The sequence below is a fragment of the Ornithorhynchus anatinus genome, unplaced genomic scaffold (assembly GCF_004115215.2).
Source record: "Ornithorhynchus anatinus isolate Pmale09 unplaced genomic scaffold, mOrnAna1.pri.v4 scaffold_264_arrow_ctg1, whole genome shotgun sequence".
NCBI lineage: Eukaryota > Metazoa > Chordata > Mammalia > Monotremata > Ornithorhynchidae > Ornithorhynchus > Ornithorhynchus anatinus.
The window spans coordinates 699,039-716,448 of NW_024396743.1; the positions used below are offsets into that span (position 1 = coordinate 699,039).

General features: G+C 61.5%; 1 protein-coding gene across 1 annotated transcript; it reads right to left on the minus strand.

Annotated features, from left to right (window-relative positions):
• Positions 1 to 3,791: 3,791 nt before the first annotated feature.
• GRB2 (growth factor receptor bound protein 2) lies at positions 3,792 to 17,167 on the minus strand. Its single transcript, XM_029057015.1, has 5 exons — positions 17,039 to 17,167; positions 6,700 to 6,797; positions 5,778 to 5,900; positions 4,702 to 4,870; positions 3,792 to 4,279 (listed from the first exon to the last, which is right to left on the minus strand). The coding sequence occupies exons 1-5, from the start codon at positions 17,114 to 17,116 to the stop codon at positions 4,094 to 4,096; spliced, it is 654 nt and encodes a 217-aa protein (XP_028912848.1). The 5' UTR covers positions 17,117 to 17,167; the 3' UTR covers positions 3,792 to 4,093.
• Between the last annotated feature and the right edge of the window lie 243 nt (positions 17,168 to 17,410).

The window sequence follows — 17,410 nt, forward strand, 5'->3', positions numbered from 1 at the left end:
TGTGCCAGGCACTGTACTAAGCACTGATGTGGTTTCAAGCAAATCGGGTTAGACACAGGCCCTGTCCCACATGAGGCTCACGATCTTAATCCCCACTTTACAGATGAAGTAACTGAGGCACAGAGAAATGAAGTGACTTGCCCAGGGTCACACAGCAGACAAGTGGCAGAGCTGGAATTAGAACCCAGGTCCTTCTGACTCCCAGGCCCGGGCTCTTTCCACTGAGCCACGCTACTTCACCAGTGAGGGAGAGCAGGGATCTGATCCCCTTTAACAAATGAGGACACGGTAGATTCAGAGAGGTTCACTGACCCACCCAAGGTCGCACAGCAGGTCAGCGGCCGAGCCGAGAATAGAACCCGGATCTCCGGGCTCCCGGTCCTGGGCTCCTCCCACTAGGACCCGCTGTTATCCGCCCCCCTCGCCCCACCTGCCAGTTGGGAGTAGATACCACACCTGCTGGCCCTGTCTCCAGGAGACCCCGAGGAGGGTACAGTCATGCCCGGCAAAGGGGCGCTGGTCCCGACCAGGTACACCCAGAGAGAGGCCCACACTGGAGCTTCCACGGGGTCACCGAACCCCGAGCCCCACAGACTCTTGACTCGCGGGGAGAGTCCAGGTGGATTCTCCTCTACCTTCCTTAGGGCTCTATATAGTGCTTGGCACGGAGCGAATGCTTCATAAAGTAATCTCCCAATCATGCGACACCTTATGATGCTTCAGTACCACTGAAGGCCTCTCGGTCACTGTTCCCAGTTTTTTCCTCTTCTCTCCCACCTCCGCCCCCAGCTCATACCCTTCCCCTGCCTGGAGCCCCCGCCCGCCCCCTTCACCACCCACAGACCCCTGGCTCTCCCCATCTCCGAGACCCTTCTGGAATCAAATTCGTCACTGATCCCTGACTCACCTCATCTTCCCACCCTATTTTCCCTCTCTACCCCTCTGTACTTGAATCTTTACCGACTAAGCGCTTAGACAGTCAGCCACAGCATTTATGGATATTACGTATCTTCCATACATATTAAATGGTTACTGCAATGCTCCGCACAGTAAGTGCTCAATAAATACTACTGATTGATCACTTATCCGCGGTAGCAGCATTCCCTACTTAGTGTCTAGAAGCAGTGGCCTTGTGGAAAGAGCACAGGCCCGGGAGTCAGAGGACCTGGGTTCTCATCCCCGCTCTGCCACATCCCTATGTGATCTTGGACAAAAAAAACTTCACTGTGCCTCAGTTCCCTCACCTGCAAAATGGGGATTCTATACCTCTTCTCCCTCTTACACCCAGTAAGTGCTCGATAAATACCACTTACCCTTGATAGCATCCCTTCCCTGTAATCTACTTTAGTGTCTGCCTCCCCAGCTAAACTGCCCTCTCCCAAGTGCTCGGTAGAGCGCTCTCCACCCAGTAAGCTCTCAATAAATACCACTGACTGATATCTTATCCTCAGTAGCACCTGTAGTCTCTATTAGCGCCTGTCTCCCCAGCTAGCCTGTAAGCTCCTCAGGGGCGGGGATCGGGGGATCGAGTCTACTAACTCTCCCGTACCCTGACTGCTCTCCCTTGGGCAGATGGGTTGCTAGGCTCCAGCCCCGCTCATGAGAACAGAACAGACTTCCTCTTTTCAGAGTCCACGGAATGCCGGGCACTCCCTCTTCTGCAGAAACAACCTCCACTTTGACTCACCTCAGGTCCTCCCCTCCAGCTCGGCCCAGGCCCCCTGAGCCGTGCGGTCTCAGTTGACCGGTCCTCGCTCCGAAAATGGCTTAGAAACGCCCTCGGGTACCGGTCTGCCGGAGACTCCTTCCCCACAGCGAGGGGAAAAGTTCAAGAGTGAAACGGTGGGAGGGCAGTCGCTCAGTCTTTCCTGCCAGCTCCCCGCCGAGCTCGAGTTTCGCTGGAGATCAGGCAGGGGAAAAAAAAAATTCCGATTCTCAAGTCAAGAATACACTGTCGGTTTATTATTCACAGTTAATTACTACCTACCAAGTGCTGCTGCTGCAGAGTTAAAGGATTAAGTACACAGGCCTTGTTTATTGAAACACTGATTTCGGATTTTATATACACACACAAAACGAATGTCTGCAAGGCTTTGAGAGAGACAGCAATTCCAAAATCAACAATCATGTGGTCCAGGTGCGGGGCGCCATAGAGGCCTCAGGCTATGGCTGGAAGAGGAGGAGAAGGAGGAGGAGGAGACGGGGACGGAGGGAGCGGCCCACCCCACATCTTCAGAACAACCCGTCCCGGGAGCCAGGAAATAACAACCAAAACCGAGGTACTTATCAAGCGCTTACTATGTGCCGAGCACTGTACTGAGCCCTGGGGAAGATACAACAGACATAGACCAAACACAACCCCTGACCCACACGGGGCTTCCAGTCTAAGGAGGAGGGAGAACAGGTGTCATCCCCATTTTACGGATGAGGAACCGAGGCCCGGAGATGTGAAGTGACTTGCCGGGGGCCACTGGGCAGGCAAGTGGTGGAGTCATTTAGGCCCGCTGCTTCCTTCTCAATGCAGGCTTGGCTGTGGCTCGAGATTGGGAGGTGGGGGAGGAGGATGGGTGGGGGTGAGGTCCGAGAGTCCGCAGGCCCGGGGGAGGAAGCCCAGCAGCGGAGATCGGGACAAGGATTTTGGCGGTTGGACCGGTCTCCGCTCAGGCCCAACCCTTTTCCGGCCATATTCTGTCCACGCGGGGCAGGGGGATGTGCCCAAGCAAACATTGCCCTCCTGAGGCACGGCGTCGGGGCCAGAGTTGGAACCTGTCTCCCTCGAGATCCTCCCCACCGCTCGCCACATCGCCACATCTCACCATGGCCAGGGCGCAGTGGGGGAGGGCCGGGCCCCGGGCCGGGCTCCAGCCCAACGCTCTGGGCCGCCTCTCTCCGGGGCCCCAGGGGCCGAATGCTCCCCTCGCCCCTGCCAGACCTCTGTCGGGGGTCCCCCTCGCTTCCATATGGCCGGACTAAAGCCGAGCCCACCCTCTCGGGCTCTCGGCGTCCCCCTCGGTTGCCCAACCACGCAGGACATTCACACGCGAGGAGGCTGGACGGACACGGGATAAAACCCTGGACTGTCCCGGGTTCAGGCCACAACATGGAAATGAAAGGGTAGGCTCCATGGAAAACCCCGTCAGAGCACGCTCGGCAGTTCACCGCACAGAACAGAAAAGACAGACGGTCACACACCGGGGACTTCTGCTATCGCAGTTCCCAATTTCAAAAGTGGGGTGGGACAGGCGAAACCTGTCTTTTAAAAGCCTTTCCCTCCATTCCCCAGCCGGTAAAATGCCTATCAGAGAGGCTGGGGTTGAAGGGAGAGGCTGCTGTTGCAACCCCTCCCTCGGTGCACCCCGTTTCCTGGGCCTCCCCGCCTCCCTCACCAGCCTGGGAAGAGAGAGTTGCCAGCCAGGGTTTTCTGTTTCCTCCGCCTGGCACTCCAAGCGGGGCAGAAAGGGGAGTCCTCTCGAGACACTCCCCTCGAACAGAAACCTTTTGCGCAGAGAAGATACCGGCACGGTTGATTTCTTTTCTTTTATTATCTGCCTTGCTTACGTCTGGATACGGCATTAAATGTCATGCATTGATGGACAGAGAAGAAGAAGAAGAAGAAGAAGAAGAAGAAGAAGAAGAAGAAGAAAAAGGGGAAGAAAAGAAGAAGAAGAAGAAGAAGAAGAAGAAGAAGAAGAAGAAGAAGAAGAAGAAGAAGAAGAAGAAGAAGAAGAAGAAGAAGAAGAAGAGTGAGAAGGGGGAAAAAAGGAGAGGGAACACAGGAGCAGCGGTGGAAATCTGTTCATAAAAATTCTCTCTTTTTAATTTAAAGGTAAGTTTGGCATCTGGGAAGCCAACCCCTGCCCCCAAAAGTTCCATCCAGCGTGGAGGAGGGGCCCCCCCAGAGCCCCACCACCAGTCACCCATCACCGCAGGCTGACTTGGGTGGGATGGGACGGGCAGGCCGAGACCCTTCCCCAGGCCCCTTCCCGGCTCTGGCTGTTGGGGGTTGGGTGGGGGGCAGGGGAGGAAGGGACTGGGGGGAAGGGGGCGTCTGGAACTTCCAACCTCTCGCGGTGGCGGGGGGCGGGGCCGCCCCCTAGATGTTCCGGGCCACCGGGGTGACGTAGTTGCGGGGGAACATGCCGGTCTGCCCGTGGCAGGCCCCCTTCCACCAGTTGGGGTCCGAGTTGTCCAGGACCTGGATGAAGTCTCCGCGGCGGAAGCCCAGCTCCCCGTCCTCTTGGGGGTCGAAGTCAAACAGGGCCTGGACGTACGTGGGCTGCTGCGGGGGACACGGGGGGATGGGAGAGCGGGGTCACCGGCCGCCGGACACGGTTCCTCACAACCGCTCACGGCGGCCCGGGTTCGCAGCCCGGAACCCTTTACCTGGATGCCGGCCCGAGGGGGCGGGTGGGGTGGCGGAAAAGGTGTGGAGGGCGGATCAGTGATCCCTTCCGTCCTCCCTGCCCTTGGTGGGGCCCGGGGACCCCCGAGAAAGACGCTACCAACTAGGAGGGGCGCTCGGCAGTGACGCCGACGCTCGATACTCTCACGGGTGGCGGCACCCTAACTGCACGTACTCAGAGAAGCACGTGCGGGGACACGGACACACACGACATCACACCACACTCCCCCCCCCCGCCCCCCACCAGGAGCCAACGGCCCCCTCCCTGCCCGCCCACCCTCCCGCTGCCGCCCCCTCACCTGGGGCATCTGCTCTATGTCCCGCAGGAATATCTGCTGGTTCCGGGACACGGAGGTGGATCTGTGGTAGTCGACCAGCTCGTTCAGAGAATTGAACTTCACCACCCACAGGAAGTACTTTCCGGCCCCGTCTCGGAGCACCTTGAAGTGCTGCACGTCGTTGCCAAACCTGGGAGTGGAGCGAGCCCCCGTCAGGGCGTCTCCCGGGGCTTCGGCCGGACGGCCCCGGCGGACGGACGGGGAGGAGAAGCCAGAGCCCCGAAGCCCTCTCTCTTTTCCTTCCCCAGCCGGGCCAGGGTCCTCGGGAGGCTGAGGACCCCGCTGGAGGCGGGGCAGCCTGGGCCGGCTCGGAACTTTGGCCAGAGAAGATTTGAGAAGCGAGAGCGGCGGTCCTCCGCGGCCCACCGGGGACCGGCCTGCCCGCGGGCGGCTCAGAGGTGGAGCGGTTGCCACACTGCAGCCACAGAGAGGTGGGACGGGCAACGTCCAGCAGGCTGCGCCGTGCAAAATCCCCACGAGGCTACTGGGCCGTGAGGGGGGAGGGAGGCGAGGAGAGAATGAGGACAAGGAGGAGGAGAGAGAGGAGAAGCAGAAAAGCTGCAGAAAGAGGGGCAGAACGCACAGTCCTCTAGGCTGCAAATTTGTTACGGGCAGGGACTTTATCTGCTGTTTCTGTTGTACTGGACTCTCCCAAGTACTCGGTACAGTGCTCTGCACATTGTAAGTGCTTGATAAATACCACCGGTGGACTGACTGATTGAACTACTTACCCTACTACTCTGCAGGCCTGGAATCAGTTGGGCCCAGGGCTCTACGAGCCCAGCGGAGGGGCAGGTCTCAGCTACTCTCCCCTCCAAGGGGCCAGCCCAGAGGGGCCCCGGCCCTGCCTGGAAAACTCCCACAGCAGGTGGAAGCACCAGGTTTGCAGGATGGCGACATCGGGCCCCCCATCCGGGCAATTTAAGGGGAATCAGTGGGGGGCTGGCGATCCAGTGGGAGATGTCCAGGAGAAGGGAGGGGGAGGGGAGGAGAGGAGGAAAAGGGAGGGGGGCTGGCGAATAGGGGGCCACACTCACTTGACAGAGAGGGAGAAGTCGCCGGGCGCGCTCTCGCTCTCTCGGATGAGGAAGGCCCCATCGTGCCGCTGTTTGCCGAGCATCTCCTCGGCCTTGGCTCTGGGGATTTTGCCGAAAAACCAACTGGGGAAGAAAGGCGGCGGAGTCAGTGCCCGCCGGCCGAGCAAGCAACCAGTCTGCTAGGGGCTGGGGGCCAACGCCATCGATTTCCTTCCCGGCCACCGACCCACCCAGCACGTCCTTGCCCCTCTCCTCCTCCCCCAGTGTCCCCCGGCAGACCGGAAGCTCCCCGTGGGCAGGGAGCGTGTTCTCCACATATGAAGCTGTGCACCCGGGAGGTCCCCGGTCAACACCGAGGGCTGGTTCTCCCACAATGGTTGGTGGGGAACACCTCCTCCACTGAAAGGTGGGAGAGGGCAGGGCAGGCCTGGGTCGGGGGACCTGGCGGTGAGCTGGCCCGGCAGCTCCTGGGGGGAAGCCGTCAGGAACAGATTCCGGGGCTCTGTGAGAAGGGCACGACAGGCCCAACCCTTCCCAGAGCCCGGGGAGTGGAGGGCGTGGGGCACCGCCGCCTCAGAAAATGGGGTTGTAAACCACCCACACCTCCCCGGGCCGAATCCCTGGCCTCCTGGCACCCGGGGGGAACTCACACTTCCCCTTTTCTCCCTGACAGAAAGCAAGGAAGGGGGTGGAGAGGGGGAACGGAAGAATTGGGGGAGGGAACGAGGGGACACCGTGAAACGAGCGGCCCTGGGCCCAAAGAGAGGCCCGCGACATGTCACCTGGGCGTGAGTCTCTAACCAACGCAAGGGCGGGCGGGTAGGGAGTCATCGCTTGGCATAAAATCAACCCGGGGCGCTTCTCATTCTCATTCATTCTCTCTGCCCTGCCCGCCTCTCCGCGGCCCTGGGGCTCGACTTACAGGTGAGGTTTCATTTCTATGTAATTCTTGGGGATGAAGCCGTCTTTGCCGTTGAGTTCTGCCTTGTACCAGTTCTGATCACATTCTTCGTTCAAGACCTGTGAAGGAGAGGGAGACCCACAGTCACACAGATATCACCGCTCTGTCCATTTGGGAGTGGGGAGGGAGGTTGGGGGTAGCGGCCTTTTCACCCAGCACCCTCCTGCCCACCCCCGTATCCCAAGGAAGGGCACACTTACACAACCCACAAGCAATCTGCCGAGGCTACTGATGAGGCGTCTGCTGCGCGTACCATTGAGTTAGCAGGCAAGATCCCTGCCCTCGAGAGGCTCCCAGTCTACCGCGCCTGCCCTAGCCGAACCACCCCTTCCGGCAGGAGGTGAGGTGGAGCCCAGCGGGTCTTCGGGCCACAGCCAGTCACTCGGACCAATTCGAAACCAACGGGGTGTCTGCCGGGCCTCCTGTCCGGGCCCGGTCTTGCCACCTCCTCTGTGCTCAACTGCTTTCTCAGAGCTACACACATCCCTTGGGTTGCCACACTGAGTGCCTCAGCCTAACGGAAAACCATTGATCAACAGTTGGGCTGCGTGTGAGGAAGTTTCAGGTGGGAAGTGGCAGACTGCAAGAGTTTGGGGAGGGACAGAGGGAGGGAGGGACGGAGGGATGGAGGGAGGGAGAGGGGCAGGGGCAAGGGAAGGGAAGGCAAACAAACCCCTCCTGGAACTTTGAACCAATCTGCCCAAAAGGCCGGGAGAGGGGGCCGGTGGCCAGACGGCAGGCCCCGAGGGGCGTGGCGTTGGCCGACGGCACCGGGCCCGGGGTGGCGGGCGGACCCCGGCCCGCCACGAGAGGCCCATGGTAGCAGCCAACGTGCGGGCGATGCTGAGCTCGCAGTTGGCCCGCTCTGAGGGGAAAGTCCCTCGCTATTTCTGCGTTTTTATGCAAAACCAGCTCAGGCGCCCATGTGGCACACCGCCCGGGCCCAGCACGCAGACCTTCTGCCTGGCAAGGTCGTCGTTGCAACTCCAGGGCCGCCCGGCCTCCTGGGGCAAGGAGACGCCTCCCCGGGTGCCCGGCGACTGGGTCGGAGCTGGTGACAGCCGTGAGCTTCGGCCGAGGGGTGGCCCCCTTCTCGGGCCCCGCAGGGCAGCTCCCTGCCCTCAGGGCACACGGCAGGGGCGGGCCCAACATCCTAGGGAGCCCACATGGGCAACCAGTGCCCAGAGACATGATAGGGCTAGTTGCCTCGGCCTCGGCGGCTCTCCAATCCCCAACTCTCCATCTACGGCCCAGCGCCTTCCGCGGGGGGTACTGATTTCAGCGTGCACTCTGCACCCGGCCCTGTGCCAAGTGCGAGGGCGGACCATCGGGGTAGAAGAGAGGACTGGGCGCCTCACGGTCACTCGGCCCGTAGCAAGGAGCGCATCGGGGTCTTGGGGCTGGAGAGGGACCCTGAAATCCTTCCAGGTGGAACTTCAACCGTGGCCCCTACGAGCCCTTGTCCGCACACACACACACATGCATATGTGCACGTGGGCAAGCACACATAGCCCAGGCCCGGGCTCTATCCACTAGGCCACCATGCTGCCTTCGCGATCGACCCAGCGCCCACCTGTGCCTGCTGCCGGGAGAGCGGGGCCCCGGGAGAAAGGGAGCCTTTGTGGGTGGTTGGGATGGCTCCTCTGCTTCCTCCTGGGAGCCAGGTTCCGGTAGCCCCGGAGGGGGCGAGGGGACCCGGTGCTCAGACTCCCCGAGCAGGGGTGGCCCAGCCTCAGGGTGTGGAAGATTCCCTGTGGTGGCTGGGTTTCTCCCAGGAGTCCCTAAGATCATCGCGGGGGCATCTCGGAGCGAACAGGTTTTCTTTCTTTCTCCCCCCAGGGGCCTCCCTGACCATACCCGCCCCGCTGGGGCCTGGGCAGGAGGGAGCTGTGAGGGAAGGCCAGGGCCTGAGAGAGCAACAGCGGACACCGGGCCCCGCGGCCTCCGGCGCTCAGACCCCGCACTGATGGGGCTGACCGGAGAACCGCCACCCCCCACAACTTCCCTCGGCCCGGAGGGGCTCTGGTGCGGTCCCACGGGAGCCGGGGCCCTTGGCCAGAGCCACCGCCAGCCCCCTCTTCCCAAGGACAAATGCCCCTTGCTGACCCCCCTGGTTCCAGAAGCTCACGGGGGACACCGGGTGGCTCGGCTGGGCTTCCTCCCGGAACGGCCTGCCCCGCCTGCCCAATCTGCTCCTCTCACATCCACCCCAGCGCACGGCACGTAACTGGCGCTCACCGGATGCTCCAGCGGCCTTTCCGATCGGGACGACCACCACTGATATTGTCATGGGGGAAAGGCCCGGCCAGCCCCCCCACAGGCCTGCCCCGCCCTCAGAGAGCCCGGCAACTCAGGATTCGGGGGCTGAACCCAGTCCTGCTCGTTTCCTGTTGAGCACAGCCAAGTCCTAACCGCAGGAGAGACGCCCCGCCGCCTCAGCTCCTCCACCGACATCCCCTCGACCGGGCACGGGGCCCTCCTGCCAGAGGGCAACCCATCTTCTCAACCAATCAATCCACGGTATCTAGCGAATGCTTCCTGTGTGCACGGCCCTGGCGCATGCACTCGGAAGAGTTGGGCGCAACAGAGCTGGAAGCCCCCACGGTCCCTGCCCTCAAGGAGCTGACGAGCTCCAGGGGGACAAAGACATTGAAATACAAACAGATGGGGGGATGGCAGAGTATAAAGATCTGTACCTAACTGCCGAGGGGTCAAGGGCGGGGTGAATAGGGTGCTTTGTGGGTGCAGATCCAAGGAACTAGGCGAAACAAAAGGGAGGGTGAGCAGGGGAAAGGAGGAATCGGTCGGGGAAAGCCGTTCGGAGATGTGATGTAAGGGGGGTTTTGAAGGCGGGGAGGACGGCAGCCTGTCTCATACGAAAGGGGGAGGGCGTTCCGGGCAAGAGGGAGGACGTGGGCGAGGGGTTGGCGGCGAGAGAGGCGAGATCGAGGCATAGCGAGTAGGTTGGTGTCACAGGAGAGGTGGGGGCTGGGTTGTAGTGGGAAATGAGCGAGGCGAGGTAGGAGGGGGTGAGCCGATTTGAGTGCTTTAAAGACAATGGCAAGGAGTTTCTGTCTGCTGCAGACGGAGGTGGATGGGCAACTGCTGAAGGCTTCTGATGAGCGGAGAGACGTGAACTGAACGGTGTTTGTAAAAAATGGTCCAGGAAGCAGGGTGAAATGTTGGACTGGACTGGGAGGAGAAAGGAGCCAGGAAGGTCAATCGATTAATCCACGATATTTACTGAGCACTTCCCGTGTGCATAGTGTGCTCCTGAGCTCATGGGAGAGTTGAATACGACAGAGCTGGGAGACACACTCCCTGCCCACAAAGAGTTTACGGTCTGGAGGAGGCTGCTGCAGTATGGTCAAAGTGGGCTAGGATAAGTGCTTGGATCAGCGTAGTAGCGGTTTGGTCGGAGAGGTGGGGGGCAGATGTTGGGAGATTCTTGACCTCCCTTCTCCACACCTTCTGGGCCCAAGGAGAGACACGGGACCAGCAGGTCCACGAGCCTCCGGACCGGTCTGTCTTCCTCTGCAAACCCGGGGAGAGCCGGGCAGCCCAGGCGCTCCCCAGACGCTCCGACAAGACCTCCCGCCCTGCCCCGACCTGTCACAGGAGAGGTGGGAATCGAATCGAGCCACTGGTGCCCATCAGAGGGGCTCCCCTTGGCTCGCCAGGCTCTGCCTCAAGTTTGCAGGTTTGAGATACTCTTCCTTCCCCAACCAACGTATGGTGGGGGGGGGGGGGGGGACGGACGGACGACACGGGACACAGACCGAGATAACGATCCACGTGAAAAGCCGAGTCTTTACCGAGAGGGCGGTGGGTGACCTTTGGCCTCACAGAAAGAGAAAAATCCCTGAAGGGAACACCTCCCCTGCCCCGCTTGCATATGACTGACTGACTGGCTGGCATCCATCTGGTGGAGAGGTCAATGGGGCACCACCTGTACAGCACACGGCAGCCCGTGACGCCATCCCAGCCACCTCATTCCCCGGGTCCTCTTTTTTTTTTAAATGGTACTTCTTAAATGCTCACTAGGTGCCGGGCCCTGTACTAAGGGCTGGGGTAGATACAAATCAATCAGGTCGGACCCGTCCCTTGTCCCACAACGGGTTCACAATCTTAATCCCCATTTTGCCGAGGAGGTAAGGGAGCCCGGTGAAGTCAAGTGATTTACCCAACGTCACCTGGCAGACAACTGGAGGAGCTGTGATCGCAACCCGGGTCCCTCTGAGTCCGGGGCCCGGGGCTCTACGCGCTAGGCCACGTTGCTTGTGGGAGGGTTCCCCTCCCCTTTTATGTCCTTTGACAGAGTTTGGGTCGGATTTCCTGTGTGCCGTGGCAGCCACCACCGCAGTCTTGAAGGAGGCGCAGGTAACTGCTTGGTGGTGGTGGTGGGTGAGTCGGGGGGGGGGGGGGGGCGGGGGGGACGCCTTTTACCCGTGCTCTGGTTAAGGTGCGGGGAAGCAGAGTGAGACAGGCTCTGGGCCAGCCCGCTGACCGAACCGCTCGGGACGAGGACCCAAGGGACTTACTGGACCCGGAACCCCGAGCTTTGGGAAAGCTGCTCCGCCAGAAGCCCGGGAAACGGTTTCCTGCTAAATCTCCCCTCACCCAGAACTGTCAAGGGCGCTCACGGTACCCACCTCCTGCTGCAGCTGGGACCCAGGGGTCCACGGGGATGACTCAGCCGGGGCTGGGGCGGGTGAGGGTGTGTGTGGAGGAGGTAGAGAACAGTCCGAACACCCCGACAACCTAGGATGACTGTGGATGGGCAGCTCACCCCTACACAGACGAGCCAACAGGATGGGGCAAGATCCTCAAGACCGAAGGCCGGAAGCGGGGAAGGCCCGGGGTCCGTGGGTGACCCGCGAGATGTGACTCGGTGGATTGCCAGCACCCCGAAATGGCTCGCCCCAAAAGCCACCGCTGGCCCGTTGGTATATCTCCACCACTCGCTGACTCCACTTAACCTATTTACTCGCATAATTGCCCACTGCCTTTGTGTACTATTAAAACAAGGGCGAGGCTATTACTCAGGTCATTTAGGAATTAAGTCTAGCAATGAGGGGCGGAGGAGGAAAAGAGATTAAGAAAAGAGAGAAGAGAAGATAAGTAGGCACTTGAAATTAGATCTCAAGTCCTCTCCCCATTTATCCCCCCTCATTATTAATTCCCCCCCACAACTGGTGTCTGGTCCCATTCTCCCCCTCTCGCTGTTGCCCAATCCCCGGCAGGGACAGTTCTCATTGCTCCTAATTATGTGGTGGTGCTAAAAATAATCTTTCATGTCCTCCTCAAAATAATCGGGGCAGGGCAATTATATCTGTAAATATGGCACTGGCTCATTCTTTCACTCTTCGTTAATAATTATGATTTTGGTACTCGTTAAGCGCTTACTACGTGTCAGGTGCGGAAATGAGCCCCGGAATAGATACCAGATCATCAGGGCGGACACGCGGTACCTGTTCCAGATGGTGCTCGCAATCTAAGTAGGAGAGAGAAGAGGGCTGAAATGAATCTCCGTTCTACAGAAACTGAGCCCCAGAAAAGTGAAGTGACTTGGCCACGGTCACACAAACAGAAGAACCGTGGAGCCGGGGTTAGAATCCAGGTCCTCGGACTCCCGGGGCCTGGGCTCTTGCCCCCTCCTGCTCTCATCACTTGAGTTGCCTTCGCTCGCCCACGTTAGACTGAGCTCCTCCAGGGCAGGTACCAGGCCTCCTCTACCCTTCGGAGCGCTTAGTACAGTGCTCCGCATACGGTAGGCATTCAGTAAATACATTTGATAATAATTGACTCTTGTCAAGTGCCTACTACGCGGCAAAAACTAAAGTACAGCGCTGGAGACCATACAGTCTAAGAAACCGGAACCACAGTTCCTGGCCCATGCAGAGCTCCCGGTCTGAACAACTGGCCATCTCTTGGAACCTCCCGAATGCATCCCAACTCGTAAAACTTTGGAAAATGCTAAAAGCTTACTGTGAGCAGGGAATGGGTCAACCCACGCTGATATACTGTATTCCCCCAAGCGCTTAGTACAGTGCTGTGCCTACAGTGAGGGCTCAATAAATACCATAGACAATGACGACAACAGAGTCTCGCCAGTTGCCCGCTGTCTTGGGACCCTGGGTCTGGGGGGGGTGTGGACGCAAGTGGCCGGCTGCCCGCTATCCTGGGAGCCCGAGGCTTGGCGGGGGTGGTGCCGGGAGCCCTCCGCTCGGGCTGGCCAGCCGGGAGCGAGCCGGCAGGTGACTGCGGCCGGTCCTCGGCCGTCACCCCGGCCTTCGCCAGGGCTCCCCGGCCACTGCTAAGGCCGGGGAGCGTTCTCCTTCCAGAAGGCCCCAGGAAGGAAGTAACCAACCACAGAGATGGTTCTGTCTTTTCTATTTACTCTTTCCTCTCCCCCAAGGCGCGATTCTTCTATCGGGGTTGCCCCACCCACTCCCCATCCCCCCCACCAGTCTCTCCCCCAACCCCCCTTCCTCCTCCCTCCTCCCCAGCAAGACACAAGGGATGAGGTAGCTGAGGAACTGAAAGTGACGCCTCAGTGGGTGGCTGGGAAATTCTCTCTCCCAGCAGCCAGATGGAGGTGAGGGGAAGGAGAGAGACGGAGAGAGATGGAGAGAGACGGAGAAAGACAGAGAGAGACACACACACATGCATGCTCCTGATGTGGATGGGAGTCTCCGGCCAGAAGCCCCAGAGGGGCCTAGGTGGTCTTGGGCCCAACCCGGTCACCAGCGGGGCCGGTCCAACCACCGAGCCCCTGAGGGCCACTTCGGGGCGGAAGGGGACGGAGAAAGCCCAGGGCCGGAGGAGCACCAAGGTGACCCGGCCGGGCCTCGGTTCTAGTCCCCGCCACGAATGCCACCGGTCGGCCTGTCCGTATGCCCCTCGGGGTCCTGGGGCCGCCCCTGTGCCAGGAAGCTCGCACCGCCTCTCATCTGCTCCCTGACCAGCGAGTGGGTGCCCGGGCCCCACGGGACGGGTCCTGGGGCCCAGGGACCGTGGCCTGGAGTTGCCGGGCACGTCACCGAGGGGGCCGGCTCCAACGGCCAGAAGGTCGCAGGCGGATGTCCCTTAGCTTTGGGGGAAATCACCCCTACCCACAGGGTTTCTGGGACTACACCTCCCAGCAGCTCGAGGGGCAATCACCCCCCGCAACACTGCTAGGACTATTCCTCCCAGGACCTCTAAGGCTGTCAACACGGTAGCCGTCTCCTGGTCTCCCCAACCGAGCGGCTCAGCCTCCTTCCGGCCCGGAGTACCGGACTATCTGGGAGAGGGACGAGGAGGAGCAGCTGCCAGCCCAGCTCCGCTCTGCTCCGCGGCAGCAGACGTCCCTCTTTTCCGGAGCCCCGATCGTCCCCTAACTGGCCCAGACCCAAGGGCGCGGGTCAGGAAGGACGGGTCCCCGTTCTGCTCCCAGACAGCGGGAGGGCCCCGGACCTGGTGGGATTCGAAGCCCCCCAACCCTAATCCCGACAGGAGCGGCCCGGAGGCCGCCGGCCACAGGTCCTAGGGGCCGAGAGGAGGCCCACGGGCCTTTTTTAATCTCTCTGCGGGAGCCGGGGCCATTCCTGAAGACACCGCACTAATCCCCGGCCCTGACAAACCTCTTTCAGGTGAGAAGTGAGGGAGCCCCTGGCGCCCTGGAAGCAGGAAGGAGGGAAGCTGGGCCGGCTCCCTCCGCTCCTGAAGGAGAGAGCAGTTTTCCTCTTCACTCAGCTGTTTTACAGCGTGGTGACTCAAAAGGCAACTCTGTTCCACTCGCTCTTGGAGCAGAGCCATGAGATTACTAAGCGGCCGCTAATGGCCACGGCTCACGTGCTCTCCAGCCGGCCTGGGGTCTGCGGGGCAGGCGGCCGGCCGGAGTGGCCCTGACACTTCCGAGCCAGGCCGTCCGCCAAGCCCAAGGCAGATCGGACGGGCGCCTCTCGCCTCCCCGAGGGGCGCGTGGAGGGAGAGGCGCACGGGCGACCGCCTCCGCCATCCCACCGCCGCTCGGGGAAATGAGGGCCTAGTCAGGGGAGGCCTCTTGGAGGAGAAGTGTTTTCAGGTGGGCTTTAAAGGTGGGGAGAGGGGTGGGCAAGAAGAGGGAGGAGGGGGTGAGCCGATTGACTGCTTTAAAGACAATGGCGAGGACTTTCCGGTTGAGGCGGAGGTGGATGGGGAGAGTGGGGAGATGCGGACCAAACATTTCTGTAGAAAAATGGTCCCGGCAGCAGAGTAGAGTACGGAGCGGAAAGGAGAGAGACGCAGGGGACCGGGAGGTCAGCAGAGAGACTGATGCAGTAGTACAGGCAGGATATGAGAAGTACCTGGATCAGTGTGGAAAGAGTTTGGACGGAGAGTTTCGAATAGATACTCCTTGGGGGCAGGGATCGTGCCGTTTTCTTAGGTACTTCCCGGGGGCTCAGGAGAGTGAGAGGATACCCGGTGGGCGCTCAGTAAGAACTACTGCTGCTGTTAGCTGGGACCGGGCCAGACATGGGCTTACGCCACCGGGAATTCAGTCTCCAGCCCCGAGGGAGAGGAGAGATTGAGGAACGCACCAGAGTTGGCACAAAGCACAACTGCAACCCCGAGACCTATTTGGAGAGTCTGGAGTAGCTCTGGGCGGTGGGACTTCACCCCCAACCCACTCGCTGGGCCACCGGGCCATAGAGTTGGTTGAGCCACGTGGCCACTGAGAAACTCTGGCTCTACTTAGAGAGAGAGGGAGTCAGTCGGTCCTCTGTCGGCCCGAGTCCCCAGAGCAGCCCCGCTTTTGGACAGGGGTCCCTCCTCCAGCGGGGTCTGCGGGGACTGGGACTCAGCTGGGGTTCTGTGCCCCCCAAGCCTGCCCGCGGACCCCCGGTCCGGGCGGGGTGGGCAGGACCGACGGGAGAAAGGGGAGCCGGCCCGGGCGAGGGCGAACCTGAGCTCCATCACCCGACGGCGGGGGTTTCTTCCGACGGGTCGACCCTTTCCCCGGCCTCCCCGCCTCCGCCCCCGCCCCGGTAAGATAGGCGGGAGGAAAAAAAGGAAAAGAACGATCACATGTCATTTTACAGCGCACCCTGTTTTTGCACGATCACGCTCTTCCTCTTTATAAGCTTCTAGGAACTTCTCTGGGTCCCAGGGGAGAGAACGTGAGACACAGAGACGGTCCCGCTCCAAACCAAGCCTCGGGGCTTCGGCTCAGACCCCGACGGGACACGTGGTCGACATTTCCTAAAAGTCAGGTGACGCCACCCTCCCTCCCGGCCCGAGCCCGATCATCTCCTGTGTTCTCCCGGCCCGAAGCTGACAGCGTGTTCTCCACACCCCCGGTTGTGAAAATAAATTACATATCCAAAAGGACGGGGCCGCTCCAGTCGACTGTGCCAACGGCATAATTAACACGTGCCCGGCGGAGAGCGGGGGGCAGAGGCGGGTTTCCAACCGTCAGCGGGTTCCCCGCGGGCGGTCGGTTCCCGGGATCCTCTCCGGAAAGCGGGAAGCTTCCGGGCTAGGAGGAGGGGAGCGCTGCCCTGTGACGGGCGACCGCTCCCCACGGACCTGGGACGGTCCCGGGCCTCGGCTCTCCGACGCTCAAACCTACGGCGAGGCCGGGGCGTCGGGTCCCGCTGCCCCGTCCCCGGGGGCTTCCTCCAGTTCGGTAGGGGGTCAGGGAGGCGGCTCGGCGGAAAGAGCCCGGGCTTGGGAGTCGGAGGTCTTGAGTTCTAATCCCGGCTCCGCCCCCTGTCAGCTGGGTGATTCGGGGCCGGCCGCTTCACGCCTCTGGGCCTCGGCGACCCCACCTGGAAAACGGGGGTGGAGACCGAGGGCTCCCCGGGGGGACCACCTGATGACCTCGATTCATTCACCAGCGTGGCTCGGTGGAAAGGGCCCGGGCTTGGGAGTCAGAGGTCCCGGGTTCGAATCCCCGCTCGGCCACTCCGCTGACCGTGGGCAAGTCGCTTCACTTCTCTGTGCCTCAGTTCCCTCATCTCCGTAAAATGGGGGTGAAGGCTGTGAGCCTCGCGTGGGACGGCCCGATGACCCTGTATGTCCCCGCGCTGAGCACAGTGCTCTGCACGTCGTGAGCGCTTCGCAACCTCCACCGTTACTATTCAAACAGGATTTACCGGGCGCTCTGTGCGGAGCGCTGTGCGCGGCGCTGGGCCTATGCAATTCGGCAAGGGGGAGCGACGACCCCCGCCCGGTGACGGGCTTGCGGTGCCCGGCGCTTCGAGCGGCTCCCGCGGGCGGCTCCCCTTTGTGTGCGCGGGAGGGGCGGGGCGGGGCGGGGCGGGCCGGTCCTTACCTTGAGGATGTCCCCCCGCTTGAAGCTCAGCTCGTCGTCGGCGGTGGCTTTGAAGTCGTACTTGGCGATGGCTTCCATGGTGGGGGCGGGGGAGGGCGCGGGGCTCCGGGCCGGGAGGGCTTCCCGGCGGCGGCGGCGGCGGCGGCTCCGGGCCCGGCGGACGTGCAGGAGGAGGCGGCGGCGGCGGCGGCGGCGGGCCGGGCCCGATCCCGCCCTGGAGGAGGAGGCCGGTGGGAGAGGGAGGAGGGTGAGCGATGGCCGCGCCCCGAGCGCCCGCGCCCCCCGGCCAGGCCCGCGACCCGACCCGGCCCGGCCCGGCCCTCCTCTCCTCTCCGCTTCCTCTTTCCCCGCGGCCCCGCTTGACCGACGGCC